Source organism: Pogoniulus pusillus, unplaced genomic scaffold (genome assembly GCF_015220805.1).
Source record: "Pogoniulus pusillus isolate bPogPus1 unplaced genomic scaffold, bPogPus1.pri scaffold_157_arrow_ctg1, whole genome shotgun sequence".
Taxonomy (NCBI): Eukaryota; Metazoa; Chordata; class Aves; order Piciformes; family Lybiidae; genus Pogoniulus; species Pogoniulus pusillus.
In genome coordinates this window covers 16,810-35,034 of record NW_026974590.1, presented here as the reverse complement: position 1 = coordinate 35,034, position 18,225 = coordinate 16,810, and the positions used below count along the sequence as shown (strand labels likewise).

Sequence of the window (18,225 nt, the reverse complement as noted above, 5' to 3'; positions counted from 1 at the left end):
GGGCTGGCAGAGTGGATGGGCACCGGGGCAGGAGCTCCGCCCTGGGGCTGGCAGAGTGGATGGGTACCAGGGCAGGAGCTCTGCCCTCGCTACCCACATCCCCACTGCCACCTGCACGCCTGCCCTCGCCAGCACCGCGGAGGTGACTGCTGCTGGCAGGACCAAGCTGCCACTTCCCTCCCCGCTCCTGGTCCTCGTTGGTCCCTCCCAGAGCCCTCCCGGGACCCACGGAACCGGCAGAGCCTCCGGCAGAGCCCGCACAGCTCTTCCCCGCCGCGGAGCATCCTCGTTTAACGCCGGCGGCTGGAGCAGGGCTCGGCGATGGGCACTGCCCTCTCCCCTGCCCGCTCCTTCCATCCCGGGCTGGTGGGACCGGGTGGCAGCTGAGCCGCGGGCAGGGGAGGCGGCGCTGGGCACGGCGCTGGGCACGGCGCTGGGCACGGCGCTGCCCAGGCTATTTTTACCGGGTGTTTGGAGCCGTTACCTAAACCAAGGTGACACCTCGGAGCCTGCCAGCCGCTGCTGGCACTGCCCCCGGCCGGAAGAGAGCTGCAGGCTTGGGCACTGCTGGCAGCGGGCAGCAGCAGGGCAGGAGTCAGCCCCAAACGGGGCAGAGAGGAGCCCAGGACAAAGGCACAGGGAAGGGAAAAAATATGCAGAGAAGACCAAAAAAAGGGCAAAGAGAACTAAAAAAAGGCAAAGAGAAGCCAAAAATGGGCACAGGGAAGGCAAAAATGGGCACAGGGAAGGCAAAAATGGGCACAGGGAAGACCCAGAATGGCAGAGAAGGTCAGAAAGGGCACAGAGAAGGCAAAAAAGGGCAAAGAGGAATCAAAAAAGGCAAAGAGAAGCCCAAAAAGGGCACAGGGAAGCCCAAAAGGGGCAAAGAAAAGCCCAAAGAGGGCAAACTGAACTCAAAAAGGGCACAGAGGAGCTCAGAAGGGCACAGAGGAGCCCAAAAAGGGCACAGAGGAGCCCAGAAGGGCACAGAGGAGCCCCCCCGGCTGAGGCTGCTCTGCCTGCAGGGCCCTCCTGGGCTCCCCATGCAGGGCCAGGCGCTGGCTGCCCCGGGGCAGGCGGGACAGGGGCCGCCGGAGCGGTGCCGCCGAGGGGGCAGCGCCGAGACCTGGACCGGGGCCGCTCCGGGGACTCCGTTTCCCATCGGCCCCCGCGCGGCAGGACTACGTTTCCCGGCATGCCCCGCGCGGGAGGCGTCGTCTCGCCCCGCCCCCTGCGCCGTGACGTTGCTGGCTCCATGGCGACGCGGTGACGTCACCGGCGGGGTGAAAGGTCACGGCGGCGCCGGTGCGAGGGCAGCGGAGCCGCGGCCCGGCCCCGGTCATGGCGGCCCGGCGGCTCCGCGGCGCCCTGCAGCTGGGGGCGCGGCAGCGGCTGCGGAGCGCTGCGGCCCCGCCCGGCAGGTGAGAGCTCGGCGGCCCCACGGGGCGGCGGCACCGGAACCGGGGAGGGTGGGGCGGAAGGACCGGAGATCGGAGGTCACCCGGGGCCTGTGAGCGCCGGTGGGGGCAGGGGACGGAATGGGCCGCGGGGTGCGCCGGGGGCTGCTGGGCAGGCTTGGAGCAGACCTCCGCGGGGCGAGCGGTCCCGGGCCGGTGCTGTCACCGCTGTGGCGGTCGTGCGGTGGGACCCGGGGGGGATCTGGGGCTGCCCTCTGGCCGCGGGAGGAGTGTGGCCCCGGTGGCACCGGCAGTAGGCCCGGAGGAGCAGGCAGGAGCCGGCTGCGTGCGCAGGGGGTCCTGGCGCCTCGGCCCCCCCGCGGGCACGGCTGTGGGCACCGCGTCCCGGGAGCGGGGGTGAGGACCGGGCAGATGCCAACACCGTCCCCGTGTGTCCGCCCCTCGGGGGCGAGCGGAGAGGTCACCTCGGGCCAGCCCTGCCCTGTCCCCAGCTGCCGCCGACCTCTGTGCCAGGCCGGGCCGGTGCCAGGGCCGGTGCCAGTGCTGCCGGTGCCGCTGTGGCTCCCCCCAGCCCGGGGCCGGTCCCCAGCTGGCTCTGCTGAGCCGCTCTGGCACCCGCGGGGGCGCGGAGCTGTGCCCGGCCCGAGCGGGGCGAAGGGGTCCTGAGTGGCACCGGCAAGGCTGGCACAGCTCAGCCGCCCCCGTGGGCACTGCCAGCTGTCCTGGGCGCTCAGGAGCTGCCAAGGGCCCCGGGGACAAGTGGGACCTTTCCTCCGCGGCCACCAAGGGCTGGCGGGGGGGGGGTGGTGACATCTAAAAATACCCACCCTGGCCCATTGGTGCCCGCTGGTGCCCGCTGGTGCCCGCTGCAGGAGCCTGGTGGGGCTGGTCCTAACCCAGAGCACCCCCCCCCCGCCTCGGCCCCACCCTGGTTGGGGTCTCACCACCACCAGGGCCAAGCTGTCACCTCCCAGTGCCAGGTGGGCATCAGCTGCTGGGGTGGAAGGAGCTCAGGGGAGCTGTGTGGGCACTCTGCTGCTGGCACCGCAGCTCTGGGGCACCCTGGGTGCCGCTGGGCACTTGCCCGTTGCCCCCGGTGGTGGCCAAGGGCTGCCGCAGGCTGTGCGGGGGGGGCTGGGGGCACGGCGGTGTCCCAGCAGCTGTCCCCGCTCCGGATTAGCTGTGCCCGCGCTCAGGTTTCCGCTGGCACAGCAGCGGCGGCAGGAGGAGGGCTCGGACCCCCCCGGGCGGGGGGGCTGGGGGCGGCCACGGGCACCTGCTCGGCCCCTGGGCACCCCCAGACCTCCCGGAGCCTGCGGCCCCTCCCGTGCCCTGCTGCAGCCAAGTCCTGTCCCCTCCCGGTGGCCGCTGGTGTCGCCTCCTAGTGGCCGAGCCTGGTGCCCGCTCCTGTCCCCTCCTGGTGCCCGCTCCTGTCCCCTCCTGGTGCCCGCTCCTGTCCCCTCCTGGCGCTGTTCCTGTCCCCTCCTGGTGCCCGCTCCTGTCCCCTCCTGGTGCCCGCTCCTGTCCCCTCCTGGTGCCCGCTCCTGTCCCTTCCTGGTGCCCGCTCCTGTCCCCTCCTGGTGCCCGCTCCTGTCCCCTCCTGGTGCCCGCTCCTGTCCCCTCCTGGTGCCCGCTCCTGTCCCCTCCTGGTGCTGTTCTTGTCCCCTCCTGGTGCTGTTCCTGTCCCCTCCTGGTGCTGTTCTTGTCCCCTCCTGGTGCTGTTCCTGTCCCCTCCTGGTGCCCACTCCTGTCCCCTCCTGGTGCCCACTCCTGTCCCCTCCTGGTGCCCACTCCTGTCCCCTCCTGGTGCTGTTCTTGTCCCCTCCTGGTGCCCACTCCTGTCCCCTCCTGGTGCCCACTCCTGTCCCCTCCTGGTGCTGTTCCTGTCCCCTCCTGGCGCCCACTCTCCTACAAGAGCTTGGCTGCCCTGGCAGGTCTGCCTGGCACTGTGCCAGTGCCACCACTGACACCCATCTCCTGCCCAGGCACACGGCCCCGGGCGGCCTCCGGCTCAGCCGGCTGGGCAGGCTGGCAGCTGGCACCACCTGGGAGCCACTGGCCCAGCCCAGCAGAGCCTTCCTCAGCCTCACCAACAAGAGGAAGGAGTACTCAGAGCGTCGCATCGTTGGGTAGGTCTGGTGCCCCCTGCTGAGCTGCCAGTGTCCTCTGTTGAGCTGCCAGTGCCCCCTGGTGAGCTGCTGTTGCCTGCTAGTGAGCTGCCAGTGCCCTCTGTTGAGCTGCCTGTGCCCTCTGTTGAGCTGCCTGTGCCCTCTGTTGAGCTGCCTGTGCCCTCTGTTGAGCTGCTGTTGCCTGCCAGTGAGCTTCCAGTGCCCTCTGTTGAGCTGCTGTTGCCCCTGGTGAGCTGCCACTGCCTGCTAGCGAGCTGCCAGTGCCTGTTGGTGCCCCCTGTTGAGCTGCTGTTGCCTGCCAGTGAGCTGCCAGTGCCCCCTGGTGAGCTGCCACTGCCTGTCGGTGCCCCCTGTTGAGCTGCTGTTGCTTGCCAGTGAGCTGCCAGTGCCCGTCGGTGCTCCCTGGTGAGCTGCCAGTGCCCCCTGTGAGCTGCCAGTGCCTGCTGTTGAGCTGCCGTTGCCCCCTGCTGAGCCGCCGGTGCCCGCCGGTGCCCAGCCGCCTCTCTGCCGCCCCTGCAGCTACTCCATGCAGGAGATGTACGACGTCGTGGCCAACGTGGAGGCCTACAAGACCTTCGTGCCCTGGTGCAAGAAGTCGGAGGTGGTGTCCCGGCGCTCGGGGCACGTCCGGGCGCGGCTGGAGGTTGGCTTCCCGCCGGTGCTGGAGCGCTACACCTCCAGCGTCACCCTGGTGCGGCCGCACCTCGTCAAGGTCAGCGCCGGGGGGGGCCGCGCAGGCAGCGCCGCCGCCGGCCGGAGCCCTGCCCTGAGCCTCTGCTTGCCCTCCCCCCCCCCCCCAGGCTGTCTGCACCGACGGGAAGCTCTTCAACCACCTGGAGACCAACTGGCGCTTCAGCCCTGGCATCCCCGGGTACCCTCGCACCAGCACCGTGGACTTCTCGGTAGGGGCTGGAGCAGGGTAAGGGCAGAGCTGCTGCTGCTGCCCCTCTGCTGTGCCCTGCTGCGGCGGGGACAGGTTTGGGCTCCCCTCCCCCACCCCCGCCCGGTCTCCCCTGGGGCCAGGGAGGCTGTGGAGGTTAACTGGGACCAATTTGGGCTCCCCAGTTCAGGAGGGGCAGGGAAGGGCTGGAGAGAGGCCAGAGGAGGCTGTGAGGATGCTGGAGGGGCCTGGAGCTGCTCTGTGGGGAGCAGAGGCTGAGAGCAGAGCCAGAGGATGAGGTCTCAGTGGTGCCCAGAGAGGCAAGGGGCACAGAGTGGCACCCAGGAGGAGAAAGTTTGATGTGAGGCTGCTGGAGGCCTGCAGCAGCTGCCCAGGGAGGCTGTGGAGGGCACATCTGGAGGCCTGGGACCAGCTGTGGGCTCCCCAGTTGAGAAGGGCCAGGGAAGGGCTGGGGAGGGTCCAGAGGAGGCTGTGAGGATGCTGGAGGGGCCTGAGGCAGCTCTGTGAGGAGCAGAGGCTGAGAGCCTGCAGCAGAGCAGCCCCAGAGGGCATCTGAGCAGTGCTCAGCAGGAGCTGAAGGGTTGGGGGGCAAGAAGCTGAGGCCAGACCCTGCTCAGGGGCAGGGGGCACAAAGTGGCACCCAGGAGGAGAAATTGTTTGGTGTGAGGCTGCTGGAGGCCTGCAGCAGCTGCCCAGGGAGGCTGTGGAGGTTAACTGGGACCAGTTTGGGCTCCCCAGTTCAGGAGGGGCAGGGAAGGGTCCAGAGGAGGCTGTGAGGATGCTGGAGGGGCCTGGGGCAGCTCTGTGGGGAGCAGAGGCTGAGAGCAGAGCCAGAGGCTGAGGTCCCTGCGGTGCCCAGAGGGCATCCGAGCAGCACCCAGCAGCGTGTGGTGGGCGAGGGCCAAGCAGATGAGGTCCCAGCGGTGCCCAGCCAGACGAAAGGGCACAAAGTGGCAGCCAGGAGGAGCTGCCAGCTCCTGTTTGCTGCCAGCCTGCTGGGTGCCCGCAGCCCGGAGAGGCTCTGCCAGCCTCATTCCAGCCCTGCCCGCGGGCGCTGTGCCCTGGGGCGAGCGGAGCCCTCCCGGGGCTGGGCTGCGCTTTGCTCTGCCAGCTGCGCCCCTGGGCACCGCCTCAGCTGGCTGCCCCCTCTGTGCCCGGCTGCAGATCTCCTTCGAGTTCCGCTCCCTGCTGCACTCGCAGCTGGCCACAGTCTTCTTCGACGAGGTGGTGAAGCAGATGGTGGCAGCCTTCGAGCGGCAGGCGGCCAAGAGCTTCGGGCCCGAGACTCGCATCCCGCGGGAGCTGATGCTGCACGAGGTGCACCAGACGTGAGCGGGACCTGCCCCCTCCCCCTCCTCCTCCTCCTCCTCTTCCTCCCCCACCCCCTTACAGACTCTGCCAGGCCCTTGAGGAGCCGGAGGGCAACATTGCAAAGGGGCATCTTTGCCTCCTCCATTCCTCCTCCTCTTCCTCCTCCTCCCCATCAAGTATTTATTGGAGTGAAGCTTTGGCCTCGACTGTCCCACGAAGGAGGAGTGGGAGGAGGGCAGGGAGGGGCACGGAGAGGGGTCCCTGCGTGGGGGATGTGTGTGTCCCCCTTCAGGGGACCCTCTCTGCCCTCCTCCTCTTCCTCCTCCTCTTCCTCCTCCCTTTCATTTTGTAGTTGATTTGGTTTCGTTTTGGAAGCTTTTTTGGGGTCGTTTGTTGGGTTTGTTTTTTTTTTTGGGTCCTTTTTCAACCTCTCGACAAAGCCAGAGGGGTCCTGGCTGCGGGGGAGGGGGCGAGGGGGGAGGTGAAGAGGAAGAGGAGGAAGAGGAAGTCCTCTCCCCCCTTCTCCTTTCCCCCTCCTCAGCTCTGCCAGGAAGGAAAAAAAAAGGGAAGGGGGAAAACAAAAAAGGCCTCCAGGAAGCCTCCTGGAGTGGGAGCTGAGGGGAGGCCCCCCCGGACCCCCCCCCCCCAGCACAGTTTGCACAACTCACACGCACAGGGTGGGGAGGGAGAGACCTCTGCTGCCCCTCCCCCCCCACCGCCACCCACCCCCCGACCCCCTCCCAGAAAGCCCAACCCAGAGGCACTGGGATGGTGCCAGTCTGGTGCCCCTCTCCCCCCCCCCCAGCACCCACCCAGAGGCACTGGGATGGTGCCAGTCTGGTGCCCCTCTCCCCCCCCCTCCAGCACCCACCCAGAGGCACTGGGATGGTGCCAGTCTGGTGCCCCTCTCCCCCCCCCCCTCCAGCACCCACCCAGTGGCACTGGGATGGTGCCAGTCTGTGCCCACCCCCTCCCCTCCCTCATCATTCCTCCAGTTTCAGCTCTCCTGATGTCTGGGGGGGGGGAATGTTTTTTGGGGGGGGGGGGAGTGGGGGCCTGGGGGAGGTCTTCAGCTCCACCAAGCTGAAACCACCCACCCGGGGTGGGGTGGGGGTGGGGAGGGGATTCTGAGCCCTCCCAGCTCCATGCCCACCCCAGGGGCACCCTGGAAAGCCTTTGCCAGGCCACTAAAGACTCTGCAGCCTCCTTTGGCACTCAGGGCAGAGAGAAACTGAGGTGGGGGCTGCACAGAGACCCCCCCCCACAACAACCTCCCCCTCCTGACCACCCTCACCTCTCACCCCCCCCTTGCCAAAGGGGCTGATTGGCACCGTGCCAGCCCCAGAGGGGGGAGAAGGGAGGGGGAAGGGAAAGCTTTGCCCTGGGGGGGGTGGGGGGGGTCATGTGTCCCCCTCCCCCTTACTAAATGCTGTAGGGACCCCCCCGGGGGGGTCTCAGTGCCTGGAGGTTGTTAATAAAAACTTTTATTTTGCATTTTGTTGTTGTTTGTTTGTTTGTTTTTTTTGGGGGGGGAGGGGAGAGGCTGAGACCCTCGACGGGGGGGGGCAGGGGCTGGAAAGGAGAGGGTGAGAGGGGGGGGGAGGGGAGCACCCAGCTCCAGCTGCCACCGAGGGTGTCAGACACGGGGGGGGGGGGGAGGGGTGACACAAACACGGCTGAGGATGAGGAGGGGGATATGGGGGGGGGGGAGGAGTGTATCAAGTCCCTGTGTTGAGGGGAGAGAGGTTTTGGGGGGGGGGGGGGGAGAGGGTCTGAGACATTCAGCTGCTGCCACACCCCCACCCCCTAAACTGGGGGGGGGGGGAGCCTGGACAGGAGTCTGACCTGAACCCCTCTGAGGATGAAGAGGGGGAGGGGAGGCAAAAAAAGTGGCTCTTAAATGAAGGGGAGGGGGAGGGGGGGGCAGGGGGAGAGGGCCCCCCCCCCCCCCACACAACAGTGCTGCCCCCCCCCAGTAGCCAGCAGCAGGGGAGCCTGATTTGGGGAGGGGGCTCCCAGTGTGCGTGAATGCTGCAGGGGCGGAGGGGGGGGGGGGGGCAGGAGCCCCCTCCCCTCACATTAACAGGGCAGAGACCCCTTTGGGGGGGGGGGGGAGTTTGGGGGGTCCCAAAAAAGAGGTGAAGGAGGTATTGGGGGGGGTCTGCTTGCACCACAGAAGCCCCCTCCCCAATTTGAGGGGGGGGGGTGTGCTGATAAAGGGGGGGGGGGGGTTGGGGGGGGGGGTTCAGTGCTGAGTCCATCCAGGGTGAGGCCAACCACAGCTTTCCCTTGTGTTGGGGAGGGGGCTTAAGGGGGGGGGGGAGGGTTGAGGGGGTCAGGGGAGGGAGGGAGGAGAGAGAGGGAGGGAATGGGGAGGTGGCAGCAGCTGCCACACCCCTGTGGGGGTGTCCCCCCCCCCTCCTCCATCTCCCCTCTCCCCCCTCCCCCCCCCGCTGTGTCCTGTCCCTTTGCCGCTTCCCTCCTCAGGCTGCTTTGTACCCCACGAGCTGCATCAGCCCCGAGGTGCTCATGGACTTGGGGCGCTCCAGGGGGAACCCCAAAGCTCTGCTCCAGATCAGCTGCGAGAGCACCCCCAGGGCCCGGGAGACCCCAAAGAGCACAGTGTAGTAATTCATCTCCGTCAGGCCGTAGTGCTGCGGGCAGGGCAGGCAGAGGTCAGCAGGGCAGGCAGAGGTCAGCAGGGCAGGGGCAGGGGAAAAGGGAAGGGGAAAAGGGCAGGGGAAAAGGGAAGGGGAAAAGGGGCAGGGGAAAAGGGAAGGGGAAAAGGGAAGGGGGAAAGGGAAGAGGGAAGGGGAAGAGGGAAGGGGAAGAGGGAAGGGGAAAAGGGAAGGGGAAAAGGGAAGGGGAAAAGGGAAGGGGAAAAGGGGCAGGGGAAAAGGGAAGGGGAAAAGGGAAGGGGAAAAGGGAAGGGGAAAAGGGAAGGGGAAAAGGGAAGGGGAAAAGGGAAGGGGAAAAGGGGCAGGGGAAAAGGGGCAGGGGAAAAGGGGCAGGGGAAAAGGGGCAGGGGAAAAGGGGCAGGGGAAAAGGGAAGGGGAAAAGGGGCAGGGGAAAAGGGAAGGGGAAAAGGGGCAGGGGAAAAGGGAAGGGGAAAAGGGAAGGGGAAAAGGGGCAGGGGAAAAAGGGCAAAGGGAAGGGGAAAAAGGGCAAAGGGAAGAGGGCAAAGGGAAGGGGAAGAGGGCAAAGGGAAGGGGAAGAGGGCAAAGGGAAGGGGAAGAGGGGCAAAGGGAAGGGGAAAAAGGGCAAAGGGAAGGGGAAAGAGCAGAGGGAAGGGGAAAAAGGGCAAAGGGAAGGGGAAAAAGGGCAAAGGGAAGGGGAAAAAGGGCAAAGGGAAGGGGAAAAAGGGCAAAGGGAAGGGGAAAAAGGACAAGGAGGAGCCGAAAAAGACAAAGAAAACATCTAGGAGTGGTTGGAGGGCATCAAGGGGTGGGCAGAGGGCATCGAGGGGATGAAGATCATCCAGGAGTGGGTAGAGGGCATCTAGGAGGGGAGAGAGGGCACCCAGGGGTGGCTGGAGGGCATGCAGGGGTGGCTGGAGGGCACCCAGGGGTGGCTGCAGGGCATGCAGGGGTGGGTAGAGGGCACTCAGGTGTGGGTAGAGGGCACCCAGGGGTGGCTGGAGGGCGCCCAGGGGCAAAGCTGACCTGCAGCAGGACCCCGCTGTGGGCATCGACGTTGGGCCAGGGGTTCTTGGCCTTGCCCTGCTCCAGCAGCACGTTGGGCACGATCTTGTAGAGCTGTGCCACCAGCCTGAAGAGAGGATCCTTGGGCAGGTGCTTGAGGGCAAACTCCCTCTGGCAGGTGTAGCGAGGGTCAGTCTTGCGCAGCACTGCGTGCCCATAGCCTGGCACCACCTGGCACGAGGGCAGAGAGCTCGGGTGAGGATGATAAGGAAGGTGAGAGGGTGGCACCCTGAGCCCAGCCAGTGGGCACAGGTGGGCTCAGCCTGCCAGAGTTGAGAGTGGGGGATGATAGAGAGGTCAGAGGTTGGCACCCTGAGCCTGGCACGTGGGCACAGCTGGGCTCATCTGACTGAATTGAGGGTGGGGGGGATGATGGGGAGGTCAGAGGTTGGCACCTCAAGGCTGGTAAGTGGGCACAGGTGGGCAGGGGTTTTATCAGAAGGGGGAGGATGATGATGGGGAGGCCCCAGGTTGGCACCCTGAGCCTGGCACGTGGGCACAGCTGGGCTCACCCTGCCCGAGTTGAGAGTGTTCCAGATGAAGTCTCGAAGCTTCTCATCAGACACCTCCTGGCCAAGCTCCTTCTGCAGGTCTGTGAGCCACAGCAGCACCTCCTGGCGAGGAGGAGGAGGGAGGTGAGGAGAGAGGAGGAGGGGGAGGGAGAGAGGGGGAGGAAGGGGAGGGAAGGGAAGGAAGGGGGAGGGAGGTTGGGGGAAAGGAGGAGGAGGAGGGAGAGGAGGAGGATGGAGGAAGGGAGAAGGAGGAGGAAGGAAAGGAGGAGGAAGGAAAGGAGGAGGAAGGAAAGGAGGAGGAAGGAAAGGAGGAGGAAGGAAGGGAGGAGGAAGGAAGGGAGGAGGAAGGAAGGGAGGAGGAAGGAAGGGAGGAGGAAGGAAGGGAGGAGGAAGGAAGGGAGGAGGAAGGAAGGGAGGAGGAAGGAAGGGAGGAGGAAGGAAGGGAGGAGGAAGGAAGGGAGGAGGAAAAGGGAAAGGAGGAGGAGGAAAAGGGAAAGGAGGAGGAGGAAAAGGGAAAGGAGGAGGAGGAAAAGGGAAAGGAGGAGGAGGAAAAGGGAAAGGAGGAGGAGGAAAAGGGAAAGGAGGAGGAGGAAAGGGAAAGGAGGAGGAGGAAAAGGGAAAGGAGGAGGAGGAAAAGGGAAAGGAGGAGGAGGAAAAGGGAAAGGAGGAGGAGGAAAAGGGAAAGGAGGAGGAGGAAGAGGGGGGGAGGGAGAGGAGAGGAGGTGAGAAGGGGACAGAGAGGCAGTGGCAGAGCCGCGGGGGTGCCCCCACCTGGTTGGCAAGGCCGTGCAGAGGCCCTGCCAGGCCGTTCATGGCAGCGGCGAAGGCGAGGTAAGGGTCTGAGAGGGCACTGCCCACCAGGTGGCTGGTGTGGGCACTCACATTGCCCCCTTCGTGGTCACTGCAGGGCAGAGGGGCACATATCAGCCCTGCCCTGTGCCCACCTCACCCATCCCCACCCATACCCACCCCAACACCTCCCATCCCCACCCCAGCCCTGCCCTGTGGCTCCACAGTGCCAGCCTGGGCACATCCCAGGTCCCATCCATGATCACTGCCACGCTGAGGAGCTCACATCAGCCTTACCCCGTGCCCACCCTGTGCCCACCTCACCCATACCAACACCCCCAGACCAAACACCTCCCCAGCCCTGCCCTGTGGCTCCACAATGCCAGCCTGGAGCACATCCTAAGTCTCCTTTATGGGCAGTGCCATGCTGAGGAGCCCACATCAGCCCTACCTTATGCCCACCTCACCCACACCAGACCAAACACCTCCCAGTCCTGCCCTGTGGCTCCACAGTGCCAACCTGGGCACACCCCAGGTCCCATCCACGATCACCACCATGCTGAGGAGCTCACCTGTGCCCATCCTCTGCCCACTTCACCCACCCCAACACCCCCAGACCCACCCTCACCCCACCCCAGTGCCTCCACTCCCCACCCCCCCCCAAGCAGCCAGCTCAGGGCACCTCCCGCCCGGCTCCTCCGCGGTGCCAATCCGCGCCCACCCGCCCGGCCGGGGGGGCAGCTGCCCTGGCAGTGCCCTGGCAGGTTGGCACACCTGTGGATGGTGAGGTAGAGCCTCATGAGCTCGGTGAACTGGGGGTCAGTGTACCCCAGCATGTTGGTGAAGTTGTGGGACCAGTCGAGGCTGGGGTCGATGGCGCCGATGCTGCTGCCCTCCCGGTACAGGTTGCGGTAGATCTTGGCTGCCACGCAGGGCAGTTTGGCAATCAGGTCCATGGCATCCTCGTACACGAACTGGGCAGGGGCAGGCCAGGGGCTCGCTGCCAGGGGGCCCGGGAAGGAGGGCACCACCCCGCCGGGCACCACCTGCTCGCCTCGACTTACCTTTGTCTCCCTCCCAGCCCCCTCCCGCCCAAGCCTGAGGGTTAAGCTCAGGATTAAAGAGAGGTTAAAGAGCCAAGGCCCTGCCCGGCTGGTGCCAGGGGAGGGGGGGAGGGAGAGACTGGGGGGAGGGAGAGACGGGGGGGGGGAGGGAGAGACGGGGGGGGGAGGGAGAGACGGGAGGGGGGGAGGGAGAGAGTGGGGAAGAAAGGAAGAGAGAGGGGAAGAGAGGGAGGGAGAAAGGGGAAGAGAGGGAGGGAGAAAGGGGAAGAGAGGGAGGGAGAAAGGGGAAGACAGGGAGGGAGAAAGGGGAAGAGAGGGAGGGGGGGAGAAGAGGGAAGAGAGGGAGGGAGGGAGGGAGGGAGGGAGGGAGGGAGGAAGAGAGGAAGGGAGAAAGAGAGAGAAGGAGAGAGGGAGGAAGGGAAGAAGGGAAAAAGAGAATAAGAAAGGGAGAGAGAAGGAGAAAGGTCGAGAAAGAGAGAAGGAGAGAGAGTAGAGAAGGATGAGGGAGGGAGGGGAAAGGGGGAAGAGAGAGGGAGGGGAAAGGAGGAAGAGAGAGGGAGGGGAAAGGGGGAAGAGAGAGGGAGGGGAAAGGAGGAAGAGAGAGGGAGGGGAAAGGAGGAAGAGAGAGGGAGGGGAAAGGAGGAAGAGAGAGGGAGGGGAAAGGAGAAAGAGGGAGGGAGGAGAAAGGAAGAAGAGGGAGGGGAAAGGGGGAAGAGAGAGGGAGGGGAAAGGAGGAAGAGGGAGGGAGGGGAAAGGAGGAAGAGGGAGGGAGGGGAAAGGAGGAAGAGGGAGGGGAAAGGGGGGAAGAGAGAGGGAGGGGAAAGGAGGAAGAGGAGGGAGGGGAAAGGAGGAAGAGGAGGGAGGGGAAAGGAGGAAGAGAGAGGGAGGGGAAAGGAGGAAGAGAGAGGGAGGGGAAAGGAGGAAGAGAGAGGGAGGGGAAAGGAGGAAGAGGGAGGGAGGGGAAAGGAGGAAGAGGGAGGGGAAAGGGGGAAGAGAGAGGGAGGGGAAAGGGGGAAGAGAGAGGGAGGGGAAAGGGGGGAGAGAGAGAGAGGGGAAAGGAGGGAGAGAGAGAGAGGGGAAAGGAGGTAGAGAGGGAGAGGAGAAAGGAGGGAGAGGGGGGAAAGGGGGAAGAGGGAGGGGAAAGGGGGAAGAGAGAGGGAGGGGAAAGGAGGAAGAGAGAGGGAGGGGAAAGGAGGAAGAGGGAGGGAGGGGAAAGGGGGAAGAGGGAGGGAGGGGAAAGGGGGAAGAGGAGGGAGGGGAAAGGAGGAAGAGAGAGGGAGAGGAAAGGAGGAAGAGGAGGGAGGAGCTGGAGGAAGGCGGCGGCGGGCGGGTACCTGCCAGTACTGTGCCCGGTGCAGCCCCCGGGCGTAGGCCTGCGCGAAGTGGCTCTCGCTGCTGAGGGCGGTGGCGGCGGCGCTGAGCTGTGCCATGGGGTGCAGGCTGGCAGGGAAGTTGTCCAGCATGGTCACGACGTGCGAGGGCAGCGCCGCCCGCCGCGCCCACTCGCGGGACAGCCATGCCACCTGCGGGCAGGGCACAGGGCCGAGCTGCAGGGCGCGACGGGCACCGGGGCGAGGCCGCCCGGCGGTGCCACCCGCCCCCGCCGCGGGTTACCTGCTCCTGCGTGGGCACCTGCCCGGTCAGCAGCAGCCAGAAGAGGCCCTCGGGCAGCGGCTCCTCCCCGCCGGCGGCTTTGGGCAGCAGCTTCTGGCACTCGGGGATGCTGTAGCCGCGGAAGCGAATGCCCTGCGGAGCGCCGGGCACGGCGTCAGCCGCCAGGCTGGCACCCAGCTGGGCACCGGCGCCGGGGGGCAGGACTGGATCCTACCTCGTCGGGATCCAGCACTGAGGTCTCGTAGATCAACCCCTTCATGCCCCTCATGCCACCGTACACCTGCGGGAGGGGAGGGACAGGGCCGTGGCACAAGGCTGGCAGCCCTGGCACGGCCCTGGCACGGCCCTGGCAGGGCTCCACTCACCATGTCCACGGTGATCTGCCCGATGGCAGTGCTGCCATGCTGCTGCCTGAAGCTCTTGATCCTGGCTTGCTCCTTAGGGATCAGCGAGGCCAGGACGTCCTTCAGGTTCTGGGGACAGGGCATAGGTACTGGGCATGGGTACTGTGAGCCCTGGCACAGCCGAGGGGGGGTGCCCAGCACCCACTCCCCACGGGCAAGGGGGTGCCAGCAGCAAGGGCTCCTCTTACCGTGGCAGCGCTGGCATGGCGGGCAGCAAAGAGGGCACAGGAAGCATTCTGGGGGAGAGCAGAGAGAGAGACTGGGTGGCACCTGGGCACTGCCCTGCTGGTGCCACAGCTCCCCTTTACACACCTGGGCACAGCCCTGCTGATGCCACAGCTCCCCTTTACACACCTGGGCACAGCCCTGCTGATGCCACAGCTCCCCTTTACACACCTGGGCACAGCCCTGCTGGTGCCACAGCTCCTCTTTGCACACCTGGGCACTGCCCTGCTGGTGCCACAGCTCCCCTGTTACACACCTGGGCACTGCCCTGCTGGTGCCACAGCTCCCCTTTGCACACCTGGGCACTGCCCTGCTGGTGCCACAGCTCCCCTGTTACACACCTGGGCACTGCCCTGCTGGTGCCACAGCTCCCCCTTTACACACCTGGGCACAGCCCTGCTGGTGCCACAGCTTCCCCTTTGCACACCTGGGCACAGCCCTGCTGGTGCCACAGCTTCCCCTTTGCACACCTGGGCACTGCCCTGCTGGTGCCACAGCTCCCCTGTTACACACCTGGGCACAGCCCTGCTGGTGCCACAGCTCCCCTTTGCACACCTGGGCACTGCCCTGCTGGTGCCACAGCTGCCCCTTCACAGGGGGGTGAAGCCCTCCCAGCTGCCCCTCTCTGCCCCGAGCATGGCACAACTCCTGTGGCAGGAGCCAGCCGGTGCCACCCTGGGCTCATGAGGCCACAGCAGCTGCGGCGTTCCCCTCGCCCACGCGTGGCAGGGACATGAGCCAGGCAGGTCGAGCCGGGCTGGGCAGGGCTGGGCAGGGCTGGGCAGGGTGGCACGGGGTGGGGTGGGAGCGCTGGCAGGAGCCCCCTCAGCAGGTTGGCACCCAGGGAGCAGCCCCTGGAGGTGACCGAAGAAGCTTTGGTTTCACTTCCTGCCCTGCGCAAGCACCTGGCAGAGGGCAGCCCTGCAGCCGCTGGCACAGCCCTGCCAGGCTGGCACGGCCCCGGTGGGCAGGGCAGGGCAGGGCTGCGGTTTGGCGGCTCGGGGGAAGCCGATCTGTGTTCCTCGCCCGCGCCCGGCGATGCCAGGCACTGCGACCGCGGGGACTCTGGACCTTGGGGATGCCCTGGGACAGCAGGGAACCCCGAGCCTGGCATCGCCCGAGCCTGGCATCGCCCGGGCCTGGCATCGCATCTCCCCCTCGGTGCTCGCACGGCGGCACCCCCGGCACGTCCCGGCCGGCAGAGCGGGCACGGCGAGGGGCAGGGGTTAAGGGGCGGTGGGAGATGGGTCCTGGGCACCGCGGGGAGGCTCCATCCGTGCCCGGCGGAGCCCCCCCCGGGGCTGACCCCCGCGGCCGCGGCAGCGCCGCCGGCGGAACCATGACTCGGTTTTTCCGCTGCCTGCCGGGTGGGGGTGGGGGTGGGACGGGGACACGGAGGACAGACTGGGGGGGGGGATACACAGCAACCCCCCCCCCGCCCCCCACTGCAGGGCACCCTAAGTGTGCCCACCCCAACCACCACCCGTGGGGGGGGGGTAGTTGCTCTGCCAAGTCTGTGCCCACCAGCAACAGGTGGCACCCCCGGGGGGGGCACACAGCAAGCACAAGGTCAAGGTGTGTGTGGGGGGGGGTAGGTAGGTGTCAGTCGCCACCGAGGGGTGCCCAGCGCAGCCGGTGCCACCCTGCCCACCCCCCTGGCACTCGGTGCCATCCCGGTCCGTAGGGGACCCTGTGCCAGGCCGCCCGCGGCTGTCACCGGCTCAAGGTCAGACGAGCTGGCAGTGACACCGGACACCGGCCCGCGGGGCTGGGGCAGCTCCGGGACCGACCGGACCCTCCGCCGGGGCGTCCCTCCCCCCCAGCCCCCCCTCACCCTGCGACCCTCCCCCCACAGCCACCTCGGTTTGAGTCGGGAGAGGGCTGGCAGGAGACCCCCCCCCGCCCGCCGCCGCCCCGGGGAGTAACGGGAGATGAGGCCACGGGGGAAGGAGGAAGAGGAGGAGGAGGATGGCGGCGGGTCGGGATTAGGACACGAGTCGGGGGGAAGGGTTGGCTCCGGTTACCGGGGTGATGCCCCCTGCTCTCCCCCGCCCCGGGGCCAGCGGGGGCCAAGTAGGGCACCACAACACGGCCCCGGTTCCCAAAATAACGCCCGGTCGATACGGACGCCGGAGCGGCCGTTACGAAACGCCGAGGGCCGCGGCCAAGGCTAACGGACCGGGGCGGGGGGGGCTGGGTGTGTGCCGGGGTCACCCCGCCCCGCCTCAACCCCCGGGACACCTCGGACCCCCTCCCCCCCAGCACGGCCCCGGACCGGGAGGGGTCCCTTCGCCGTGACCCCGGTGTCCTCTACAGCACCGGGCCGCCGCGAAGGGCGGGGAGCGAGGAGCGGAGGCAGGGGACACCCCCACCCCACCCCCACCCCGACACCGTTCTCCTACTGCCGGTGCTGCCCGGTGAGGGTCCCCACCGGGACTGGCCTGGGACCCCACCGAGGAAGCGCAGCCCCGCACCGGGGAAGCGGCAGGAGAGGAAGCCTCTAAATGCAGAGGGTGCGACAGGACCGAGCACCCCCGGAACCGGCGCCGGACCCCCGAGGTGCGGGTCGCGGGCCGGGGCTGGGAGCCCTCCCCCGGTGTCCTAATGGGGTCTGGGGTCCCAATCGGGACCCTTCCAGCGCGGACAAAAAACACTGAGAGACGGAAGGAGGAAGGGGGGGGGGAGGGCACGGCACACCCCACCCTGCCGCCCGTTACCGACGCTGCCGGCGGAGGCGGCGCCGGTGCCCACCACGTGCTGCCGCTGCGGCGCGCGACCTCGCGGCCCCCTCCCCACCGATGCTGCGGTGCCTTAAAACACCCACCCCCCGCACACGCCCCCTCCTCAGCCTGCGCGGCCCCTTTAAGAACCGACACCGCACAGGACCCCCCCCCCCCGCCCACCCCAACCGGCGGCATCGCCGCTTTGAGGCGCGGCGGGTGCGGGCCTCACCTTGGGCCCGCGGAGGCGCGCGGCCGCCCGGGTACCGGCGGCGAGGAGCGTCATGGCGGCAGCGAGCCGGGCGCAGGGCGGGACGGAGCGGAGCGGAGCGGGGCCGGGAGCGGAGCGGGGCCGGGAGCGGGGCCGGGACCGGAGCGAGCGGCGGCAGCGTCCGGGGGCTTCCTGCGCGCGGCCAGGGCGGGGCGCGGCGCGGCGCGCGCGGGTTATTAGCATAGCTCCGCCCTCGGCCGCTCGCTATTGGCTGCGCCTCACCGGGAGGGGGCGGGGACATGCAAACGAGGAGGCACGGGGAAGGACCCCCCGCGATAGGCGCCCGCCGCGTTCGCCTGATCCGCGGGCGGGGCCGCGGCGAGGCGGAGCCTCCGTTCCTGCCGTGACGCCATCGGCCGCAGTGCGTGACGTCACGCCGCCGCCTCACACCCACCGAACCCACTCACCACCCCCCCCCACCCCCCAGCGGCGGCGGTTCGGTGCCGCCCAGCTGCGGTGTGGGGCAGCCCAATGAAGTCACCCACGCGCTGTGGGCAGTGACGTCACCCCGCGGGCTGTGACGTCACCCCGCGCCCCACCGCAGGGCGGTGACGTCATCCCCGCGCCACCGCCCCAGCCGCCGCGGTCACGCCGGGGCCGGGGGGGGGCAGGGCAGGGCCCCAGGCGCTTGTCCTCGCTGACCCCCGGGCATTGCCCCCGGGCGGAGCGGGCGCGGTGCCCCCGCGGGCGCAGGCGGTGCCCCCGTGCTGGGCGCTGGGCCAGGCCTGACCCGCGCCTGGCGCCCGCCGGACCCAGCCTGGGCCACGGCAGGGACGCGTGGGGGCCGCTGCAGGCTGCCAGCACCGACCGCACCCTGCAGCACAGCGGCGAGAGCGGCCCCGGGCCGGGCCCACGGCAGGGCCCCTTTATTGCCTGCAGCAGGGAGGGGACCCCCGGGAGAGCCCCCCCAGGTCCTGGCAGCGGCAGGGCAAGGGCCCTGGCTGGCAGCTGCCACCGAAAGGTCCCCGTGAGGCCAGCGTCCAGGTGCCCCAGCACCAGCACCCCAGTGCCCCCTGTGCCAGCGTCCAGGTGCCCCCAGCACCAGCACCCCAGTGCCCCCTGTGCCAGCACCCCCATGCCCTCAACACCAACGTCCAGGTGACCCCAGCACCAGCACCCCAGTGCCCTCAGTGCCAGTGTCCCAGTGCCCACGTCCTGATACCCCC

The 18,225-nt window shown here is 67.9% G+C and overlaps 2 protein-coding genes across 3 annotated transcripts; one reads left to right on the top strand and one right to left on the bottom strand.

The window, feature by feature from the left end:
• The first annotated feature begins 1,326 nt into the window (after window positions 1-1,326).
• On the top strand, window positions 1,327-7,253 carry COQ10A (coenzyme Q10A). 2 transcript variants are annotated; one of them, XR_010301576.1, is made up of 6 exons: window positions 1,327-1,421; window positions 3,404-3,547; window positions 4,067-4,259; window positions 4,348-4,449; window positions 5,613-6,519; window positions 6,578-7,253. XR_010301576.1 is itself a non-coding variant. In XM_064141155.1 (5 exons), the coding sequence occupies exons 1-5, from the start codon at window positions 1,342-1,344 to the stop codon at window positions 5,778-5,780; spliced, it is 687 nt and encodes a 228-aa protein (XP_063997225.1). In that variant the 5' UTR covers window positions 1,327-1,341; the 3' UTR covers window positions 5,781-7,253. The 2 variants fall into 2 exon arrangements, 1 of the variants encoding a protein (XP_063997225.1); XM_064141155.1 differs by having other exon boundaries at window positions 5,613-7,253.
• CS (citrate synthase) lies at window positions 7,226-17,404 on the bottom strand. The gene is made up of 11 exons (XM_064141156.1): window positions 17,021-17,404; window positions 14,032-14,079; window positions 13,805-13,912; window positions 13,654-13,719; window positions 13,440-13,571; window positions 13,160-13,348; window positions 11,536-11,735; window positions 10,744-10,873; window positions 9,973-10,074; window positions 9,422-9,631; window positions 7,226-8,413 (listed from the first exon to the last, which is right to left on the bottom strand). The coding sequence occupies exons 1-11, from the start codon at window positions 17,240-17,242 to the stop codon at window positions 8,243-8,245; spliced, it is 1,578 nt and encodes a 525-aa protein (XP_063997226.1). The 5' UTR covers window positions 17,243-17,404; the 3' UTR covers window positions 7,226-8,242.
• Window positions 17,405-18,225: the final 821 nt, after the last annotated feature.

What these genes read in the sequence shown, in the direction of transcription:
- CS (XM_064141156.1), bottom strand. Translation starts at nt 17,242, where the DNA reads ATGCTAATAACCCGCGCGCGCCGCGCCGCGCCCCGCCCTGGCCGCGCG. An exon ending in CGCGCCTCCGCGGGCCCAAG is followed by an intron (nt 14,080 to 17,020) that starts GTGAGGCCCGCA and finishes GCTCTCCCCCAG; the next exon opens with AATGCTTCCTGTGCCCTCTT. An exon ending in AGGTGCCCACGCAGGAGCAG is followed by an intron (nt 13,349 to 13,439) that starts GTAACCCGCGGC and finishes CCCTGCCCGCAG; the next exon opens with GTGGCATGGCTGTCCCGCGA.
- COQ10A (XM_064141155.1), top strand. Translation starts at nt 1,342, where the DNA reads ATGGCGGCCCGGCGGCTCCGCGGCGCCCTGCAGCTGGGGGCGCGGCAG. An exon ending in TCAGAGCGTCGCATCGTTGG is followed by an intron (nt 3,548 to 4,066) that starts GTAGGTCTGGTG and finishes CCGCCCCTGCAG; the next exon opens with CTACTCCATGCAGGAGATGT. An exon ending in CCAGCACCGTGGACTTCTCG is followed by an intron (nt 4,450 to 5,612) that starts GTAGGGGCTGGA and finishes GCCCGGCTGCAG; the next exon opens with ATCTCCTTCGAGTTCCGCTC.